The following is a 21,409-nucleotide window of genomic DNA, read 5'->3' as shown; positions in this document are numbered from 1 at the left end:
GTAAAACCTGTCCCACTTGTACTCTTCCCTTGCTAGGCCCCTTCTCCGCCCCCTCATTTTTATCATGAGTACATGTATTTCCAAATGTTACTACACATACATGACATGAAATTTTGCTTTTACCATTTTGCTTTTGACCTTACCCATGATGCTCCACTGTACGGACGTGCTTATGAGATAGCTCCTGATTTTATCGCAAATTTTCGATTCTTTTTAGATTTCAGTGTTGTCAGTTAGTGTTTTTTATCCTACAAGATAGCGAGAACAGCTTAGGAACTTTCGTACTGATTTTTTAGCGAAAATTGCTCTTTTTAAACGAAATTTGTGCGTTTTTAGATTAGTGGGAGGGGGGCGCACGTGTAGGCGCCATCTTGGATTCCCCCACCATTTTTAGAACCCTGCATTTTTGGCTCGTTTTTGAGGAACATTTACCCGTTTCTCCGACAAGGAAGGTGGCGGCGGTGAGCGAAACGACGGCAGGACCTCGGGAACTGCTCACCGACAGGACACAGCGTGGAAACAGGCGGGGATTACAGGAATATTCGGGCCCTACAAGTACAGATTCTCTGGCAGGAAAGTCCAGACGAGCCCTGCTGGACTAGTACAGTTTCTCTGGCAGGAAAGCCCAGACGGATAAAGAGAGAGTAGAGTAGAGTTTAGAAGAAACGGAGGAAAACTTGAACGAGTTCTGTAACAAGCAAGGGGGGAAACCCCAGAAGAAATAGGAAGCTCGAACGAGTTCTGATCTGAAGCAAGCAAGGGGGGAAACCCCAGAAGAAGAAGGAAGCTTGAACGAGTTCTGATCCGAAGCAAGCAAGGGGGGAAACCCCAGAAGAAGAAGGAAGCTTGAACGATTTCTGATCCGAAGCAAGCAAGGGGGGAAACCCCAGAAGAAGAAGGAAGCTTGAACGAGTTCTGATCTGAAGCAAGCAAGGGGGGAAACCCCAGAAGAAAACTCAGGACGACTCAAGACGAACAACCGCAAGTATTGTCCACAATTCCCAGGGAGGTCAATTACAGACTCGTATTCAGTATTCAGTTTTTGGAGAGGTCAAGGTCAGTTTGTTTTTCCTGTCACCAGTTAAGCCAGACTTATTCTTATTCAGCAATGAATGGGGATCGGGGGGCTACCCCACCCAAGAAGGGGAAACCCAGGAAGAAGGGATTAACAGGAAGCACATGTCCTGCGGATGTAACAAGTACAATCACATGTGAAACAGAATGGGTCTGTAAAAAATGTAACACCAAATTAATTGATGATGACGGTTGTCAAGTTCTCACATGCGACGGATGTAACAGCCACTTCTGCTTGACATGTACCACACTATCTCAACAAGAATTCAAAGCGTTAAGGAAGTTACAGAGGGATGACGTATGCTGGTTCTGTGGGAACTGTAAACTGTTAGTCCAAGACTGTTTCAAAGTTGGAAAGGGTAATCCAAGTGAGGCACCCAACCTCTTAGAGAAGTTAGATGAAATTGTGGAGAAAGTAGCATCATTAGAAAACAAACTAGTAACAGCTCAGGATGACCAAAGTAAACGGCTACGACAGGTAGAGATAGCGCTCGAAGACAATCTTGAATACAACTCACAGAGCAGTGGGAAAACACCAGAGAGGGGAACACAGAGTAACAACATCGACGACGACACTGAGGGTGATACAAACCAAAACCAACACCCTTGGAAAACAGTGACGAGACGTAGAGCTAAAACACCAGATTTTGCAGCGATTCTGAAGGAAGCATTAGTTGAGCAAAGGGAGGCAGCTGATGAACAGGAGAAGAGAAAGCAAAACCTCATTATACATAACATAGAAGAAGTGGAAGAAACAGACGGAAGGAAAGAACACGACAAGAAGTTCATAGAAAGTCTCCTCAATGATCATCTCGAGGTACAGGTGGAGGTCAAGGAAATGTACAGACTAGGGAAGAAAGACATAAATCCAGGAAAAGGTCGACCACTGAAAGTCATTCTTCAAAGCAAAGCAGACAGAGCTATCATTCTAGATAAGCTCTACAAGCTGAAGGGGGCAGAGGATAAAATGAAAAAAATAAGAGTCACAGCAGACTTGAGCAGAGAGGAAAGAGAGAAGATCAGGTTACTTGTCCAGGAGGCAAAAAACTTAACACAACAGGAAGGGACGGGGGATTGGATACACGTCGTGAGGGGGACATACCCAAAGATGCATATTATAAGGAAGAGAGCAACAAACAAAACAAAAGACATCCCAGTACAAGCGACAGTCATCTAGAACAAGACGACGAAAAACACACGTATAATGAAGATCCACTCGGAAAAAAAGACAAAAACAGACACCTCAGTATCATATATACTAACATTGACTGTGCAACGAACAAAAAAGCAGAATACCAAGCTGTAATTGATGACCTTCAACCAGACATCATAATAACCACCGAAACCAACCCGAAAAACTCTAGATTCTCAATGTCTTTGATTGACCTACAGACACCGGGGTATAACTTATACACAAATGCTACAGAACAAGGAGTTCGGGGTGTAGCAGTGCACATAAAGGACATTCTGGACTCGGGGGTTCCGGATATACCAGTTTCAGCAAAAACACATGAAACAGTTATGGCAGAGGTCCAACTAGCAAAACATGACAAGTTGCTGATAATGGCTGTCTACAGGAGTCCCAACTCAACTACAGAGAATAATGAGAACTTGAACAACTTCATTAGAAGTTGCTCTACAAGCAAGCACTCTCACATACTGTGCCTTGGTGACTTTAATTTTCCCAACATCAAATGGTCCGACGGTGTAGGATCGACCAACTCTGATACAAGTGAAGCCGGGAAATTCCTGGAAGCCACCAGTGACTCGTATCTTTTCCAGCACGTATCAGTTCCCACACGCTACAGGACTAACCAGGAGAGCAATATACTTGATCTTGTTTTTACGAACGAGAGCAACATGATTGAACACATAGAGACATGTCATCCCATCGGCAAAAGCGATCATATCATGTTATCATTTAACTTTAACTGCTACACAGCAAGAACACATGTGAACTCTGAATACACCCAATACAACAAGGGAAACTACGAAGCCATGGCACATGAGTTAGATCGAGACTGGGAAGAAATTCTCCAAGACAAAGACATTGAACAAAGTTGGACATTTTTCTCCAATACTGTTAGAGCTGCTGTGCAGGAACACATACCCAGGAAATCGTACAAAAAGAAGAACGAGCTACCCTGGAAGAATAGAGAAACAACTAATAAACTTAACAAAAAGCAAAAGGCATGGAAGAGGTACACTGCAACTAAACACCATGAAGACTACTTAAAATACACCAAGGCAAGAAACCAGGCAAGATGGACGGCTAGAAAATCGTTAAAGGACTACGAGAAGCAAATGGCAAAAAACATAAAAGAGAACACTAAACTCTTCTGGAAGTACGTGAAGCGAAAGTCAAAAACTAGTGAGAGAATTCCTGAGCTGGTTGACGGCACATCTGTAGCAACAACCGACATGGAGAAAGCAGAAAGTCTTAACAAATTCTTCATAAGTACCTTCACTAGGGAAAAAGTTGACAGTATTCCTGATACAACAAGCAGACAGTACAATGAGGATCTCACAGAACTTGATTTATCTGCAGACAAAGTATGTACAAGACTCAAAAACCTGAACCACAACAAAGCTATGGGTCCCGATGGCATCCATCCCAGAGTTCTGAAAGAACTGGCAACACCCTTGTCTGTGCCACTCTCTGCCATTTTTACCAAATCTCTCAGGGAAGGCAGGCTACCACAGGAATGGAAAACGGGCGATATAACACCCATCTTTAAGAAAGGCAACAAGAAAGAGCCGTCCAACTACAGACCTGTAAGCCTTACGTCCGTCGCTGGTAAAGTCATGGAAAGTATGATCAGAGATGCAGTTGTAAACCACATGAGGGACAATAACTTGTTTACAGCGCACCAGCACGGTTTCTTACCCGGAAGATCCACCACTACTCAACTACTTGAGTGTCTAGATGAATGGACAGAATGGTTAGACGATGACAAACCCGTGGACAGCATTTACCTAGACTTTCAGAAAGCGTTTGATTCTGTTCCAATCAAACGCTTAATTGCTAAAATTGAAAGCTATGGCATCAAAGGGCAACTACTACAGTGGATTGTCTCTTTTCTCAGCGAACGGAAGCAACGAGTGTGTGTGAACGGGGCTAGGTCGTCGTGGGCGCCAGTGACCAGTGGAGTCCCCCAGGGTAGTGTCCTGGGGCCAGTCTTATTTACACTCTTTGTCAATGACATGCCGGAAGTTGTAAGCAGCAAGCTGAAACTTTTTGCGGATGACACCAAGTTATACCGCACAGTGCGTGAACCCATGGAGTGCCAACTACTTCAAGATGACCTAAACCGTCTTCAAGAATGGGCCATATCTTGGCAGCTCAAGTTTCACCCAAGTAAATGCACGGTGCTCCGAATCGGCTCTAAACACCCTGACTTCACATACCATATGATGGACCACACTAGTAAACCAGTTTATCTCGAGTCCAGCAGCCATGAGAAAGACCTTGGGATCACTACAGACCGTGACCTGTCTTTTGAGAAGCATGTGACTTTGGCCGTATCTAAAGCCAACAAAATGGCAGGTTTGCTTTGGAGAACATTCTCACACATCGACAATGTCATGTTCGTAACTCTATACAAATCCCTTGTGAGGCCTCACCTCGAATACGGAGCACCAATATGGTCACCCGGTACGTGGAAAATGGTGGACATGGTAGAAAATGTACAGAGGAGAGCCACTAAGAGGGTACCAGGCCTGCGAGATTTAACCTACGAAGAAAGACTGCGAACATTGAAATTACCAACTCTGCTTTACAGAAGGCTACGGGGGGACTTAATTAACACCTTTAAATATGCACATGGGCTGTTTGACACCGCCCCATGCATACCTGAGATACAATCTGAGGCCAGGACAAGAGGCCATAGCTTACGGCTAACAAGAACATTCACAAAAACAAACAGGAGGTTGCTGTTCTTCAAGCACAGGGTGGTCCCCTGGTGGAATCGACTCCCAGAAGAAGTGATCAACGCTCCCTCAGTTAATGCCTTCAAAGCCAGATTCGACAGGTACATGGAAGTTCACCCTGTAAAGTACAACCACAGAGCTTTGGAACATCCACACAAACCCACCATGGCAGTTGAGTGAAATGGAATTCGACAATGAAGAGCGGTCTAAACTGGAGCAGTCCTACCTGACCGAAAATTCTACTCTACTCTACTCTACCATTAATATTGTTTCCGTTGTAATTCTGTCTATACTTATAGGATTACTTAGTGATTCTGTATTTTTCTTCTTTCACTGTAACTTCATATTAACTGTTTTCACGGTGACGTCTGCTCCATGAACTTATCATCACCGGGAAAAACCTGTTGTTATCATTTATGATTCCTTCACACATCTGTTTTGTAAATCACTTGCCGCCACCGTGAAGTTAAAGTTCAGTGAAAATGTCCATTTTCCGTACGCCGTGAAATTTTGTTACCATGAAGATAAAGTGAATCACAGTACTGCAGCATCCTTCTTAGAGCTTTTCTAACAAAAATGGCCCTTTAGTCCCGAGCGATGTGACATGGACTGGCCTGAGCACTGCACAGCTGATCAGAGAGGCCGAGGACAGAACAGGATGGGCACGGATCATTGCGGCTGGCTGTCATGACGCCCCTACGACCACTGAGGTCATGGGTCATGAGTGAGTGTGTGTGAGTGATGTGACACCTATGTAGATGTAGATGTAGATGTGTAGTTTCGCCCCCCTCCCCAGTCGCCAAAATTCTCACCCCGAAAAGCCTACCTTTCAGTCCTGATGTCACCCATACACCATAGAAATAACCTATAGCTCCTCTGCTTCAAGATAAGGCAGATATTTATGGTAAATCAAGTTCTTACCTGCTTCTCTGTTTACCTTCACGAAAACTGCAAGCGTCTTCTGGGCGAAACAACGGCGGGTGAGAGCTGAACTTAGGTGGGGTGAAAGGTCATATTTTGTGCCTGATTACCCAGTTAGTGTGTGGGAAGTTCTGCCTACATTATAGAAGCATCGCACAAATCCATCTTTATATTTGTGTACTTTTCTTTCTTTGTTCCCTTTTCTAAACTCAAAATAGGACTGTTCTTATATGCACGGGATATTTATGTATTAACATACATCAAGGAGGTTGCATACTTACACTGTCGTTATTGGTAGCACTGGGGCCAGGCACTGTAACCTTTGACCTTTTAGGAGTGAGGTCACACTGTGACGTTTCTGTGACGTTTGTTTACGAGAGTTGGAAAGTTCGGAGAGAAATGTCGTCCAACCTGACAGAGGAGGCGTCGTTCCGAGAGCGTCCTGGCGGCCAAGCTGTGTCTCAGGTTAGACTGAAGTTTGTTCTTACATGAACTCCCTGTCGTGCTGGTGCCGGGATATGGGGCGAGGGGGGCGATAGAACTAAAATCTGTCACAGTGTCAGTGTCAGCTATGACGATGCCAGTACGTAAGCGTGCACAGCCGGGTAATAGAACCTTTGCTCTCGTTCAAATCCATGCTTTGACTGTCGGTCTGCTCAGGGCACATTTTATATCTTGTCGACGTGGTGTTTAGTTCCGACATTTAGACACAAGCGACACGGCACTAGGTGACGTCATGGCATCCCTGTAATCAATACCAGATGTAGAAGAGCGGAGAGCGGTCCCTGGGAAATTCGGTTAGCCTGGGTGCCAAACTGTTTCCGGGGCTTCCGTGGGCCTGAGCTCCTCGGCTCTAGCGCAAACATCCCCCCAAGGAAATTTTGCACCAGCTAGGCCCCGTTACTTACTCTCACCTCTCAAATAGAAGTACCCCCTGGAATAGAAGTACCCCCCGGACAAATTTTCAAAATGTAATATAAGTACCCTCTGGAATAAAAGTACCCCCCGGAAAATTTCAAAAATCGACAGTCGAGGCTAGGTAAACTGTGTCCACACATGTACAACTGTCACTGTCAGAGGGAAATAAGATAATAAGCAGGTAGGTAACTTATATTTAGTCAATTATGCCATACCTATTAAGTATATAGATATTGAACAGAATAACTGTCCATAGCTTGTTCAAATCATGATGATTTTCCTCGCCTCTTCGTAAAATATAATAGTAATATTGAAAAATTGGGCATAGGTTCCCCGCTATGACCCCTAACCGGGGGCCACGGTGCTTTCAAATTCAACAAGTGAAAATGTACATGATACATGCTTTTTCTACTTGGAACTTGAAGCAAGTGATCAAAGAAAAGTGTTATATCATTTTATTATGACTGACAATCAGTGACATATAACAAAAATCATCAGAGTACTTTTAAAAGTTAAATGTACCTGATCATATTTTCTAAAGACATCAACCACAAAAAAACACAAATATGAACACAGTCCTTCCACAGAAGAAATATGTCTATAAACTTTTGCTCCATAGCGTCGAAAACAAAGTGAGACGCTCGGATTTCGAGTTCCCGCGGTAAATCCCACAATATTGAATAGAGATTGACTGTAAAAGTAGCTCAACGTCACAGACCGCACATACTAAGAAGTTACCCATTACGTGTTGACACTATAAACCCGCGATGAACCGCCAAAATTGGGAAAATCTTACGATTATTTAGAAAAATGAACCCTCTGAAAATAAATATGGCGCTGTGTGTCTATCGTTGCCCCAAAAATATAATATTTCCATGCGTTTACGGTATCATTTTAAAGATCGGTATCCGCACTACGCAATATGCTGCTAGTTTTACTGTCGCCATGCCTGAGAGTGGCGGCCATGTTTCGCGATTTCGCGCTGTTGTTTACCGAATCATATCGGACATATTTCTGCCGTTTTAGAGATTTTGTGGCCTCAAAACACATATCACAAGGGAAGTTAAGTTATGATTGTTGTTTTAACGTGTTACATGTCTTCTGCGAACAAATAATTCTTCCGCCGCGCTGCCGATACTACGGATATAGTGGACAGGAAATTATTATTCCCTGTGTAGGCGAGCACCCTACTCCACACGTTTTTGATCAGCGTGCTTTGGTTTACGATGTAAACAGAGACTATCAAAGTTATTTATATGAAAATTGTATTTTAAAATGTCAATGTCGCGTCTTATTTTCCGGTTTACTTTGTAGCGTCATAGCGATATCGACCGATATGTTACGAGTGCCGCCAGGATAATTTTCACAAGGCCGTCAAAGCGGCGAGAAAATCAACGCCGGTAGGCCGAAAAATAGCGAATTACGAGCAAAAATACCGGGGAAATATGGGCAGAAAAACCTTAACTTACGATTTTAGAGGGATTTCTGGTTTGCAAAGCCTCAATTTTTCAAAAAATAATAAACGTACCGTCTAGAATAAGAAAGTACAGGGTGGAACTATTGGCGAAAAAAAATAAACGTACCGGTACGTTTATTTGAGAGGTGAGAGTAGACCTGCACTTAAGATATTTAGAGATCGGGTGGAAACTTGGTAGTGGGGCAAGTGGTTTCCGTGATGGCCGAAGTAGTTATCATCTAGCGCGTTCTTGACATCATTTCATTGTGTCAAACAAGTTACAACACCAAGTTTTTTGTTTACTTCTAACTTTTCCCCTTTTATTAGATGGAAGAAGCAGCAGAAGATCTGCATGAACAGACAGAAGAGAAACAGGCTTGTCCAGAAACAGACCAGGGAGGGACAAGGAAACAGCGTCGCAAGACTCACAGCGGTGAGCGACCACATAGATGTCGGGAATGCGAGTTCTCCACATCCAAAATGTCCGCCCTGAAACGGCACGTTAGGACGTCGCACGCCGCGGGTGAAAGTAAACAAACAAAAGAAGACCTTGTAAAGGATGTCAGGGCAACTCACGGTGGTGAGAGACCTTTTCAGTGCGCTGTCTGCGACTATTCTGCTGCACGAAAGGTTCACCTCAAACTTCACATCATGGCGAAACACAGTAACTACCGGCCGTACAAATGCGCACAGTGCGACTACTCTGCAGTCATCCAATCATATTTAAAGGTCCATATGAGGTCACACACTGGTGAGAAGCCCTACCGCTGTGAGATGTGTGCTTACTCCACAGCCCGGAAGAGCAATTTGAAGAGTCACATGGGTACACACACTGGTGAGAAACGGTACAAGTGTGAAGTCTGTGACTATTCTGCAGTACATGTGTCCTACTTAAAGTTGCACAGGGCTACACACACTGGTGAGAAACCGTACAGCTGTGAGACGTGTGCTTACTCCACAGCCTTGAAGTGTAATTCGAAGCGTCATATGGCTACACACACTTGGGAGAAACCTTACCAATGTGGCATTTGTGGCTATTCTGCAGCACACATGTCTCACTTAAAGCAGCACATGGCTATTCACACTGGTGAGAAACCTTACAAGTGTGGAGTTTGTGATTATTCTGCAATACAAAAGTCCACTTTGAAGTATCACATGGCTACCCACACTGGTGAGAAACCTTACAAGTGTGAATTATGTGACTATTCTACAGCACAAATGTCTAAATTAAAGCGCCACATGGCTACCCACACTGGGGGGAAACCTTACAAATGTGAGGTTTGTGGTTATTCTGCAGCGCAGAGGTCCACATTGAAGGACCACATGGCTACCCACACTGGTGAGAAACCTCACAAATGTGAGGTTTGTGATTATGCTGCAGCACAAATGTCCGCATTAAAGCGACACATTCGTACCCACACTGGCGAGAAACCTCACAAGTGTAACGTCTGTAGTTATTCTACAGGTGACAGGTCTAATTTGAGGAAACACATGAAGAAACACGCCGATAATAAGCCAAACTGATGTGTACATGTCCAAACAGTTTGATGTGATACTACAAGTTTATCACAATTCATGTTTATGTTGTCTGCTTCTTTCGAGAAATTAACAAATGGACAGGAAATTAACAAAAGGACATAGGGTATACGAGACAAACTGGCATAGTCAGCCTATGTGAGACTATTTGCCGGATTCCACTTACTTTCTGATGTGTTTCATGTCCTGTATAAGTCCAGATCAGAAACGAAAGTACATTTTAACATAGAGACGATGTAGTGATCTCTGGCGAAAGTGTTGTAGAAACGTACACTGGATTCAATGTCACCTTTTTGTGAAGCACGTTTGCTACTTGGCGGGAACTAACTTGTCTTCCCTCATGCCCAAACCTGGTGGTGATAATCTCCAGCAGTGCATCATGGGGCAGAAATAGTGACAAGAAAAACATTTGTTATTATTACAGTAAGATGTCATATCATGTATTAGTTATTGTAGTTTTCTATGGGAATGCTCGTTGTTGTTAGCAGGTTTTAGCTGTTCGGTTGAAGTATTTTAAAGAGTTCTTGTTAAATTATGAGTTACGTTTGGATTCTGTAGTATTAGATTTGATTAGTCTAGTATAAAGGTTTTGTTTCATGACGATGAATGAGGGTGATGAGAAGAATAAAAACGTGTTCATACCAAACTTGTTGTTAGAGTACTTATTAGTAGTACAAATGCTGTGATGTTACATATATCAAGGAGGTTAAATATACAGGTATATTTAACCTCCTTGCATATATCAAAACAGTGGTTACTTGAGTGTGTCTACTGGTTAAATGAATAAATGAGAAAAAAATGACTGATGTATGTTCACCACTATATTTAGGACAGGTTGGCCATAGAAGGGGGTTTATCGGACAAACGGGGTTGAAGTCCGTACAAGGAATGTCAACACGACTTTCGCCTGACGTGTACGGGACAGAACAACCGGATAGTAACACAATAAATCACATCTACGTCACAAGAAAAAAAATGTAACGGAACCTGTTCTTGTATCAAACGTTAATTCTTGTCAGAAATGAGCATATTTTGAATCAACTGTACATATCAGCCATGACGGTAGCTTCATATAACACAAGCTTACTTCGCAATTCTTCATAACGATAAACACTCTAGGTGCAGCGCCATCATTAATGTTCCAATATATAGTGTATAGGCTTGTGAATGAGTGAGATAATAAACATCACAGCCTTTAACTTTATACACACTTGTTACACTGAAGCGCAACATTTAGTATGACGTCAATACAAAGTCAGCCGTCAGGATAGGCCATATCAGGTTTAACGGAAATATTCTTTAGTTAGAGTACTTCTAACATACAGTTGCAATAACCACAGACAAATCGTTCTTGATAGAGACTAGATATTGTACAGTGCTATCATATTTCCATCATGGATGCGTGAATAAGCCTTCTCACAGTTCCAGCAGCGCAGGGGACTGTGGGGGATGTCATTGGTTAAGGTCATTCCAAGCAGGAGTGTTGCAAACAGCTTTAAAAAATAATTGTTACAAATTATGAACCTTAAACTTTGACGGTAGACCACAATGCATCACGACTGCGAATGCACAACCGGCTGGATAACTTCTGTTGCCCTGTACCTGCACTCAGTAAACAATATAGAGTTCCAGTGTTTAATACTGAGCTGCTGAATACTCTAACTTGTCACAAATTCATTTCTTTTCTCTCCACTATGGGTTCTGATATGTCTGAATCAGTGAGACTTTTGAGTTACACTGTACCCGCACTCCCCGCACATGTAGGGTTTCATCTGCTAGATGTCGGTCCAAATAGGCTTTTTCTGCAGAAGAATAATCACACTGGTCACACCTGTAGTGGATTTTCACCAGTATGGGTTTTCATGTGCCTAGATAAGTAAAACTTCTGAGTTGTCCCGTATCCGCACTAACTACACATGTAGGGTTTTTCTCCAGTGTGTTTTGCCAAATGTTTCTTCAAGGTGTATTTCTGTGCAGCAGAGTAGTCACACTGGTCACATTTGTACGGCCTTTCGCCGGTATGGGTTCTCATATGTCTGGATAAGTCACGCTTTTGAGCTGCCCTGTGCCCGCACTCGCCACACATGTAGGGTTTCTCACCAGCATGTACGGCTAGATGATGGTCCAATTTGGACTTCCCTGCAGTAGAAAAATCACACTGGTCACACTTGTAGGGTCTTTCACCAGTATGGGTTCTCATATGTCGGGATAAGTGAAACTTGTGAGCTGTTCTGTACCCACATTCCCCACACATGTAGGGTGTCTCACCGGTGTGTTTGGCTAGATGTCGGTCCAATTTGGATTTCTCTGCAGCAGAATAATCACACTGGTCACACTTGTAGGGTTTTTCACCTGTATGGGTTTTGATATGTCTCGATAGGTGAGACTTATTAGCTGTCTTGTACTCGCATTCCCCACACATGTAGGGTTTTTCCCCTGTGTGTCTTGCCAGATGTCGGTCCAAGGTGGATTTTAGTGCAGCAGAATAGTCGCACGGGTCACACTTGTAGGGTTTTTCACCTGTATGAGTTCTCATAGGTTCAGACAAGTGGCACTGTTCAGTTGTTCTGTGCCCACACTCCCAACACATGTACGGTTTTTCACCTGTATGGGTTCTCATATGTCTGGACAACTGAGCCTTGCGAAGGCACCTGTAGTCACACTCTCCACACATGAAGGGTTTCTCACCAGTGTGTTTGGCTAGATGGCTGTTCAAAGCCGATTTCTGTGCAGCAGAATAATCACACTGGGCTTTTCACCTGTATGAGTTCTCATATGTTTCGATAAGTCAGAAATTCTAGTTGCCCTGTAACCACACTTTCCACACATGTAGGCTTCCTCACCGGTGTGTCTAGCTAGATGGCTGTCCAAGGTAGATTTCCGTGCAGCAGAATAGTCGCACAGGTCACACTTGTAGGGTTTTTCAACTGTGTGAGATCTCATATGTCTGGACAACTTGGACTTGCTGATAGTCCTGTACCCACACTCGCCACACATGAAGCGTCTCTCATCAGTCTGTGCTTCTGGCCAATTGTCCAACCTGGTTTTGGTTCCTTTCAGCTTATATTCAACATTGCTTGCATCTCTGCCCGATGAAACCCCAGTAGGAGACCCATCACAGAAGTTCTGGGGAACAGCAGTAGGAGACCCATCACCTGCCTCTGCCATGTCTAAAATAATAATGAACAACAATTTGAAGAAAAAAAAACACGAAATACATCAATCGCAAATACGATGCGTCAAGAGTGCATTGTTTGTACTGATCCCGAAACTTACTGCCCCCCTCCCCTTCATTTTTATCATGAATACATGTATGCATATTTTTCAAAGTTGACTACGCTTGCATACTGGTCAAACTGGAAATTAACGCCTTGTCATGGTTTCTGTTGTAATTCTGTATCATTGTTGTGACATAATAAGCTAATAAGCTAGTTCACGGTTGCTACTACGCATGTGCAGTGTCAAAGGTGAAGGCGTTATTATGCAAATCTAGACATTCACCTTTGATACAATAACACCCTAACAAAAACATACCCTTTTGTCTCGTGGTGTCACCCCCCTCCCCCTCGGCAATTCTTCTCATCCCGAAAAAGTCTTACATTCCGTCCTAATGTGGCTCATATACCATAGCTAGGACCTATAGCTGCTTTGCTTCACGATATGGCAGATTTTTAGTGAAATTTACCTGCTTCCAGTGCTGGTTTTTCCCTTCACAATCGATTAGCGTCTTCTGTCCCGAGCAGCGCATGAAAGGTGAGCTTAGTGTGGGGTGAAAGGTCATATTTTGTGCCTGATTAGCCACTCAGTGTAGAATGGTTGCACCCATCCGCTGCTTTTCTTTTGTTTCCATCTTCCTTTTTTGCCAAGAGAGGAATGTCACACACAGAATATGTGACGCTAAATGTAATTCAGATGGGAAAAAATCACCGGAGGCGGGTAGCATATTTTGTACACAAAAGACGCTCAGTGTTTTTGCCTTACATATTTTGTATGTATATCTGGTGACATCTAATATACATTATGTGTGCGTATGTATGTGAATCCTTCTGGTCTCTGTGCACTTTTGTAAACTTTTCGTCTTCAGCTGCCTCCAAAAAAAACCCAGCTTGTCCAGATGTAGAAAACACTCGTAATAAGTAGGCTATAGTTAAAACAGTGTCAGTAACAGTTTACTGTCACATGTACGTTTTTCCTATATTTCTACATGTATCTGCAATTAGCCCACGGGCATCATCATCATCATAGCTTGTCGCAATCTATCTCAGTCCAGCTCAGCGCAACTTCATGAACGTGCAATAGAACTTTATCGCGTACTATACTAGTAAATATAAACTATTATCATGCGTCTGCTGATATGCACGACAATAGCTTGGTAGCAGGACAAGATCTTACACGCTCATATGCATGAAATTAGGTGTGACCATGTACGGCTAGTACAACAACGTATCTAATAGAAATAAAAATAAAAGTTAAAATGCAATGGAAAATTTTATTTGGTTACTTTATTTTTGCTTTTTAATCTTACAAATCAGCCATCACAGTCACTTCATATAACATATTGGTCGCTTTATGTAACATATAAAACATTAGGTATAACATAATCATTAGTGTACTAATGAATAGTTTATACTGTACAGGTTAGTAAATAAGTGAGATAATAAACATGACAGCCTCTAATTTTATGCATACGTTTCAATGAAGCAGAACATCTTGTTGGATGTCAGTGCAAAGCTAGACGTCAGGATACTAGTCGCCTATATTAGATTTGACAGGAAGAAGTTTGTATTGAGTTTTAAAACCAACTTCCTCTTTACATGAAGGATGCTTCTAACAAACCATGCTCCTCTCTATTGCAGGATTCTTTGTTACAGACATTAAGTACTTGGTAGAGACTAAGTAGATGTACAGATACTATACAGTGTTAACATATTTGAAGATATTCTCTTTTGTATGAATAAGTCTTCTCAGAGTTCCGACACAGCAGAGGATTGTGGGAAATGCCGTAGGCCTTGTGAACTGTCCTGTTCTCACGCTCCCCACACATGTAGGGTTTCTCACCGGTGTGTTTGGCTAAATGTCGGTTCAAAGTGGATCTGAATGCTGTAGAATAGTCACACATGTCACGCTTGTAGGGCTTCTCACCAGTGTGTTTGGCTAAATGTCGGTTCAAAGTGGATCTGAATGCTGTAGAATAGTCACACTTGTCACGCTTGTAGGGTTTCTCACCGGTGTGTTTGGCTAAATGTCGGTTCAAAGTGGATCTGAATGCTGTAGAATAGTCACACTTGTCACGCTTGTAGGGTTTCTCACCGGTGTGTTTGGCTACATGTTGGTACAAAGTGGTAGATTTATGTGAAGCAGAATAATTACACTCGTCACAGTTGAAGGGTTTTTCACCAGTGTGAGTCCTCTTGTGTCGGGATAGGTTACCTTTGTCAGCTGTCCTGTGCCCGCACTCGTCACACTTGTATGGGTTCTTATATGTCGGGATAAGAGAAGCTTGTGAGCTGTTCTGTACCCGCACTCCCCACACATGTTGGGTTCCCACCAGTGTGCTTGGCTAGATGTCGGTCCAAATTGGATTTCTGAGCAGCAGAATAATCACACTGGTCACACTTGTAGGGTTTCTCACCAGTATGGCATCTCATATGTTTTGATAAGTGAGACTTTTGAGTTGCTCTGTATCCGCACTCCCCACACATGAATGGTTTTTCTCCAGAGTGTTTTGCTAGATGTTGGTCCAAATTGGATTTCTGTGCAGCGGAATAATCACACTGGTCACATTTGTAGGGTTTTTCTCCTGTATGAGTTCTCATATGTATGGATAACTTGAGCTTTTGAGCTGTCCTGTACCCGCACTCCCCACACATGAATGGTTTTTCTCCAGAGTGTTTTGCTAGATGTCGGTCCAAATTGGATTTCTGTGCAGCAGAATAATCACACTGGTCACATTTGTAGGGTTTTTCTCCTGTATGAGTTCTCATATGTATGGATAACTTGAGCTTTTGAGCTGTCCTGTACCCGCACTCCCCACACATGTAGGGTTTCTCACCGGTGTGTTTGTCTAGATGGCTGTTTAAGGTGGATTTCTTTGCAGCAGAATAATCACACTGGTCACACTTGTAGGGTTTTTCACCAGTATGGGTTCTCATATGTCTGTATAGGTTTCGCTTGTTAGCCGTCCTGTACCCGCACTCCCCACAGATGTAGGGTTGCTCACCAGTGTGTTTGGCTAGATGGCTGTTCAAGGTGGATTTACGTGCTGCAGAATAATCACACTGGTCGCACTTGAAGGGTTTTTCACCCGTATGGGTTCTCATATGTCTGGATAGGTTTCGCTTGTTAGCTGTCCTGTACCCGCACTCCCCACAGATGTAGGGTTGCTCACCAGTGTGTTTGGCTAGATGGCTGTTCAAGGTGGATTTACGTGCTGCAGAATAATCACACTGGTCGCACTTGAAGGGCTTTTCACCCGTATGGGTTCTCATATGTCTAAGTAGGTCACTCTTGTTGGCTGTCTTGTACCCGCATTTCTCGCACATATAGGGTTTTTCACCCATGTGTATTGCTAGATGGCTGTCCAAGGCGGATTTATCTGCAGCAGAATAGGCACACTGGTTACACTTGTAAGATTTTTTACCCATATGGATTCTCCTATGTCCGGTTAGGCCACATGTTTTAGCTGACCTGTACCCAGACTCACCGCACATGTAGGGTTTCTCATCCGTCTGTGCTTCTGGCTCGTCTTCAATATTGTTTGCATTTCTGTGCGGTGAAACTCCAGTAGGAGACCCATCACAAAAGCTCTTGGGAACAGCAGTGAGAGACCCATTACCTGCCTCTGCCATGTCTAACCTAATAGACAAATACATTTGAAATGTGAAACACATCAATAAAAAATAATGTAAGTCAAGAGTGCATTTTGTGTTGATTTCCGGTTTTTGTCTTCTTTGTTGCGTTGTGTGTATAGATGGGATTTGTAAGATCAACGCAATTCAGGGGTAACTGGGGTAACATAATATACCGTGACATTGTATAAATTACTTGTATTCCTGCCATGTTGATAATAAAGATCAAAGATCATTTTTCTGCTGATTCCAAACCAGGAAGCTGCCACAACGACTTTGCAGCCACCACTCCCATTTAATTACCTCCAAACATGACCCACTTGTACTCCCCCCCTCTTCACTTTCGAATCTGCTTTACAAACCATATTTGTAAAGTTTTCCGATCTCATGTTTTCTATCGTACTTCTGTCTCATTTTGGTGGTTCTGTAACACCCTTTGCAGATTTTTTTCTGACAAAAACGACTATTTTGCCTCGTGACGTGTGGTGTCGCCCCCCTCCCCTCCCTAATTTTCCCACACAGAAAAGCCTTACATTCCGTCCTAATGTGCCCCATACATCACAGAAACGACCTATAGCTCCTCTGCGGCACGAAAGGGTAGTCATTTATCATAACTCGCTTTCTTACCTGCTTCCAGGGTTGATTTCTACCTTTACAAATCCTGCAAGCGTCTTCTATGAAAAGTCACGGGTGAAAGGTGAACTTAGCGTGGGGTGAAAGGTCATGATTTGTCCCTCGTTACCCAGTTATTGCGTGGGAAGTTCCGCCTACATTGTAGAATGCGTTTACACGACTACTGCCCTGTCTGCATTCTTTGTCTTGGTTGCCTTCGCCAAAAAGGTTAGATTTACTTGTATGACCTTGTAGAGCCTGGGGACAAGATGGAGGTTGTATCGGGTGCGAGGGGTGGGGGGTGGGGGTTGTGTTTATAGGTTCAGAATGGAAACAGGAGTACGGTGGGGGTGAGGGTAAGTAGTGTATGAAGAACAGTATGGCAAATATATGTATGGTAATTTCTAAACCACCAAATTCACTGTCTCCGATCATCGAGGTTTTTTTTTACGCTGATGAATCTTCACCTCAAAACTGATTTCCATTTCTCTTTAGACCGCTTCTCACTAAGGGTTGCACAAATATATAAACGTTTTCAAAACTGGGTGTGATTTGTACAACGCCACTCGGTGTTTGCCTTGGTAAAGGCGAGGTATTCAGACACGACTGTGCAGCACCATTGGGTACGGCACAAAAGTACATCGTCTAGTGGATACGGTAGGAATAACCGAGTGCTGCAAGAACTGAAAATGGATATGGCTAGAATAGCAGGGTGCGCAGGGATTTCTTTCTCGTGGGAATGGCAAAAATCGCCGGTTATGGAGGGAATTAGTTCAGGAAATGAGTTTTATGGGGGTGCTTTGCTGAAAATGATATCTATTAATTATTATCTATCATTTTCGGAAGGAATTTCGTGGGGTGCGGAAAGAATTATGTCAGGAAAAGAATGCTTTGATGAAAATGATGATAATAACGATGGTGCCTGTACCCTGTGCGGCATCACAATAACTTACATCAACCACACAAGGGAAAATGGAATGAAACCTGTTCATCTATTAAACGTTTTAATTTCACTTGTCAGAAATTAGCATACTTTGAATCCACTTTGTTCTTACATATCGTTCATGAAAGTCGCTTCATATAACACACTTCGCAATTCTACAAAATGTTAAACACTCTACATCATAGCATGATTATTAGTGTTCCAATATATAGTGTATATGTTACAGGCTTACAGCATAAGTGAAAAAATAAACATCACAGCCTTAAACTTCATGCATACTTGTTACACTAAAGCACAAGATAGGTTAGGATGTGAGCTGTCAGGACAGCCTATATTAGATTTGACAGAAATAAGTTTCTTATTGAGTTTTAACATCTCAACATTCTTTACACTTACAGTATTTATAATTAAGTATGCTCCTCTTTGTTGTATTTTTTTTTTAAAGAATACCACAGACATAAATTACTTGATACAGACTGCGTAGATGTACAGATACTGTGCAGTGTTCTCACATTTGTAGAGATTTTATTCTGTATGAATAAGCATTTTCACAGTTCCAGTACAGCATGAGATCATGTGTTATACCTTATGTTAAGCCCCCCCCCCCAAGCGGAAATGTTGCTTACAAATAAGGGAACTACAAATTTGACATCAGATCAGCATGACTGCAGATGCACACTCGAAACTAAAACATTGACACTGAACACATGCAGTGTTCTTACATCCATTTTTTTTCAATAAACATGTTTGTATGGCTTGATAACTTCTGTGTACCTGCACTCCGTGCACAATTACACAAGTGTGTTTATCCTAGATGCCGGACATGAAGGCTTTTCTTACCACTCTAGGTTACGCTTGTCAGCTGTCCTGTACCCGCACTCTCCACACATAAAGGGTTTCTCATCAGTGTTTTGCTAAATGTCTGTTCAAGGTATGTCTCGACAGGTGGGACTTTTTAGCTGTTCTGTACCCGCACTCCCCACATATGTAGGGTTTTTCCCAGTGTGGTTTACTAGGTGTTGATTCAAAGTTTTTTTCGTTGCAGCAGAATAGTCGCACTGGTCACACTTGTAGGGTTTTTCACCTGTGTGAGTTCTCATATGTTCGGACAAGTGGCACTGTTGAGTTGCTCTGTACCCGCACTCGCCACACATGTAGGGCCTCTCACCTGTATGAGTTCTCATATGTCTGGACAACTGAGACTTGCGGAGGCACCTGTACCCGCACTCCCCACACATGTAGGGTTTCTCTCCGGTGTGTTGGGCTCGATGGCTGTCTAAGGTGGATTTCTGTCTAGCAGAGTAGTCACACTGGTCACACTTGAAGGGTTTTTCATCCGTATGGGTTCGCATATGTTGGGATAAGGCAGACTTTTGAGTTGTCCTGTACCCGCACTCGCCACACATGAAGGGTTTCTCACCGGTGTGTTTCGTTAGATGTGTGTCCAAATGAACTTTCTGTGCAGTAGAATAATCGCACTGGTCACATTTGTAGGGTTTTTCACCTGTATGGGTCCTCATATGAGTAGATAGGTTCCACTTGTGAGCGGTCTTGAACCCGCACTCCCCACACATATAGGGTTTCTCACCGGTGTGTTTGGCTAGATGGTTGTCCAAGGAGGATTTCTGTGCAGCGGAATAATCACACTGGTCACACGTGTAGGGTTTTTCACCAGTATGGGTTCTCATATGTCTCTTAAGATTACCCTTGTCAGCTGTCTTGTGCCCACACTCCCCACATATGTAGGGTTTCTCAGTATCTGGTCCAGGCTGATTTTGAAAACTTGTTTTGGCTCCTGCTGGCTGTTCTTTGACGTTGCTTGTATCCCTGTTGAATAATACTGCAGCAGGAGACCCGTCACAGAAGTTCTGGGGAACGGCAGTAGGAGACCCAGTACCTGCTTCGGCCATGTCTAACCTGACAGACAAAAATAAATAAAAATGTGAAACACACCAATCGATAATATGCCTCAAAAAGGTGGGCTAGGATACTGGTCTACCTCAGTATTCTATCCTTTCTTGGCCCAAAGGCTATGCATGGGGGTTGGGGCCCTAATGGATCGATTTCCTAAAGGAAAATATGGGTGTATTTAAGGGTGTGCTTGAGGGAAGGCAAATGATGATATTGCTGGGGCGGTGTGTGTGTGTGTGTGCGGGGGGGGGGGGAGAACAATCAGTATACACCGTACAGAACTTCGTTACCCCCCAGTTTATTAGCTAAACATATTCACCTTGAATATTCACATTGAAGCTCAGCCAGTAGGTACCCTTAGGGGTAATGAGGCTGTGCCTAGTTGGTGCAAGTAGTGCGCATGGTAATTTCTCAAACATGAAAGACAAATATGAAAATTATCTTCCCTTCATGGTCATACTCCCAGCCAGACCTACAGAGAGCCTCCAAAGTTCACCACGCATGCGTGACCTGGAAATCTGCCTTTACGTTTCATGTTTGGTGATACTATATACAGCCCCTCGTAAGTTTTTCTTACAAAAACGACTTTTTTATTTCCAAAAGACGTGTGGTTTTGCCCCCCTCCCCCTCTCGTTTTTTTTACCCCGAAAAGCCTTAAATTCCGCCCAAATGTGGCCCCATACGCCGTAGAAACGACCTATAGCTCCTCTGCTTTACGACATGGTAGATATTTAGCATAATTCAGGTTCTTACCTGCTTTCAGTGTTGATTTTACCCTCACAAATACTGCAAGCGTCTTCTTAGCGAAGCAGCGGGTGAAAGGTGAACTTAGTGTGGGGCAAAAGGTCACAACCTGTGCCTCGTTACCCAGTTAGTGTGCGATACGTTCTGCCTACCTTGTACCTAGGTGATCTTTATGTTTTCTTTGTTGTCTATTCTTACGTCGCTCATTTTTCCTTCAAGACATGTCTCTTTATTAATACAACGGCATCTTACATGGATATTTTAGTAAACCAAACATGAACTTCTTTAACATCTTAAACAGACATTAAAGATTGTCCCCGTGGCGAAAGCGGTAACACAACCCCGCTGCGTCGCCATCAAATTCCATGGATCCTAGGGATCGAGGTCCATCCGAGGGGTTGACTCCAGCTCGGACGTGTTGTAAGGGGTTGCATTAATTTTTTTGGATGGTGACGTTAAGCCGGCGGCCCCATGTATAAGGCAGCTTCATATGAATGTATACACTTGTATTCATAT

At 43.2% G+C, this 21,409-nt stretch overlaps 4 protein-coding genes across 7 annotated transcripts in view; 1 reads left to right on the top strand and 3 right to left on the bottom strand.

Annotated features, from left to right (window-relative positions):
* The first annotated feature begins 6,238 nt into the window (after window positions 1-6,238).
* Window positions 6,239-10,481, top strand: LOC136424839 (zinc finger protein 782-like). Of its 2 annotated transcripts, XM_066413522.1 has the most exons (3): window positions 6,296-6,390; window positions 8,627-8,663; window positions 8,714-10,481. In XM_066413522.1, exons 2-3 carry the CDS (start codon window positions 8,652-8,654, stop codon window positions 9,821-9,823), a joined length of 1,122 nt encoding a protein of 373 aa, XP_066269619.1. In that variant the 5' UTR covers window positions 6,296-6,390; window positions 8,627-8,651; the 3' UTR covers window positions 9,824-10,481. The 2 variants fall into 2 exon arrangements, with proteins under 2 accessions (XP_066269610.1, XP_066269619.1); XM_066413513.1 differs by having other exon boundaries at window positions 6,239-6,390; window positions 8,627-10,481.
* A 1,260-nt stretch (window positions 10,482-11,741) lies between these two features.
* Window positions 11,742-12,509, bottom strand: LOC136427294 (gastrula zinc finger protein XlCGF57.1-like). The gene has a single exon (XM_066416109.1). It carries the CDS (start codon window positions 12,507-12,509, stop codon window positions 11,742-11,744), a length of 768 nt encoding a protein of 255 aa, XP_066272206.1.
* A 1,795-nt stretch (window positions 12,510-14,304) lies between these two features.
* Window positions 14,305-21,409, bottom strand: part of LOC136424809 (zinc finger protein 569-like) — a 50,125-nt gene continuing 43,020 nt past the window's right edge. Inside the window, exons 1-2 of one of the 3 annotated variants that reach the window (XM_066413491.1) lie at window positions 17,311-17,397; window positions 14,305-16,690 (exon numbers count right to left, since the gene is read on the bottom strand). In XM_066413491.1, coding sequence (XP_066269588.1) covers window positions 15,313-16,683 — 1,371 coding nt within the window. In that variant the 5' untranslated portion in view covers window positions 16,684-16,690; window positions 17,311-17,397 and the 3' untranslated portion in view covers window positions 14,305-15,312. Of the gene's footprint in view, window positions 16,691-17,216; window positions 17,398-21,409 lie in introns of those variants that run through there. The other 2 variants (XM_066413485.1, XM_066413475.1) reach the window with 2 other exon arrangements.
* Window positions 18,726-20,986, bottom strand: LOC136424672 (zinc finger protein 782-like). Its single transcript, XM_066413301.1, has 2 exons — window positions 20,903-20,986; window positions 18,726-20,155 (listed from the first exon to the last, which is right to left on the bottom strand). The coding sequence occupies exon 2, from the start codon at window positions 20,146-20,148 to the stop codon at window positions 19,165-19,167; it is 984 nt and encodes a 327-aa protein (XP_066269398.1). The 5' UTR covers window positions 20,149-20,155; window positions 20,903-20,986; the 3' UTR covers window positions 18,726-19,164.

Source organism: Branchiostoma lanceolatum, chromosome 1, assembly GCF_035083965.1.
Source record: "Branchiostoma lanceolatum isolate klBraLanc5 chromosome 1, klBraLanc5.hap2, whole genome shotgun sequence".
Classification (NCBI taxonomy): Eukaryota; Metazoa; Chordata; class Leptocardii; order Amphioxiformes; family Branchiostomatidae; genus Branchiostoma; species Branchiostoma lanceolatum.
The sequence above is the reverse complement of the archived record's forward strand: the minus strand, read 5'-3'. Positions and strand labels throughout refer to the sequence as shown.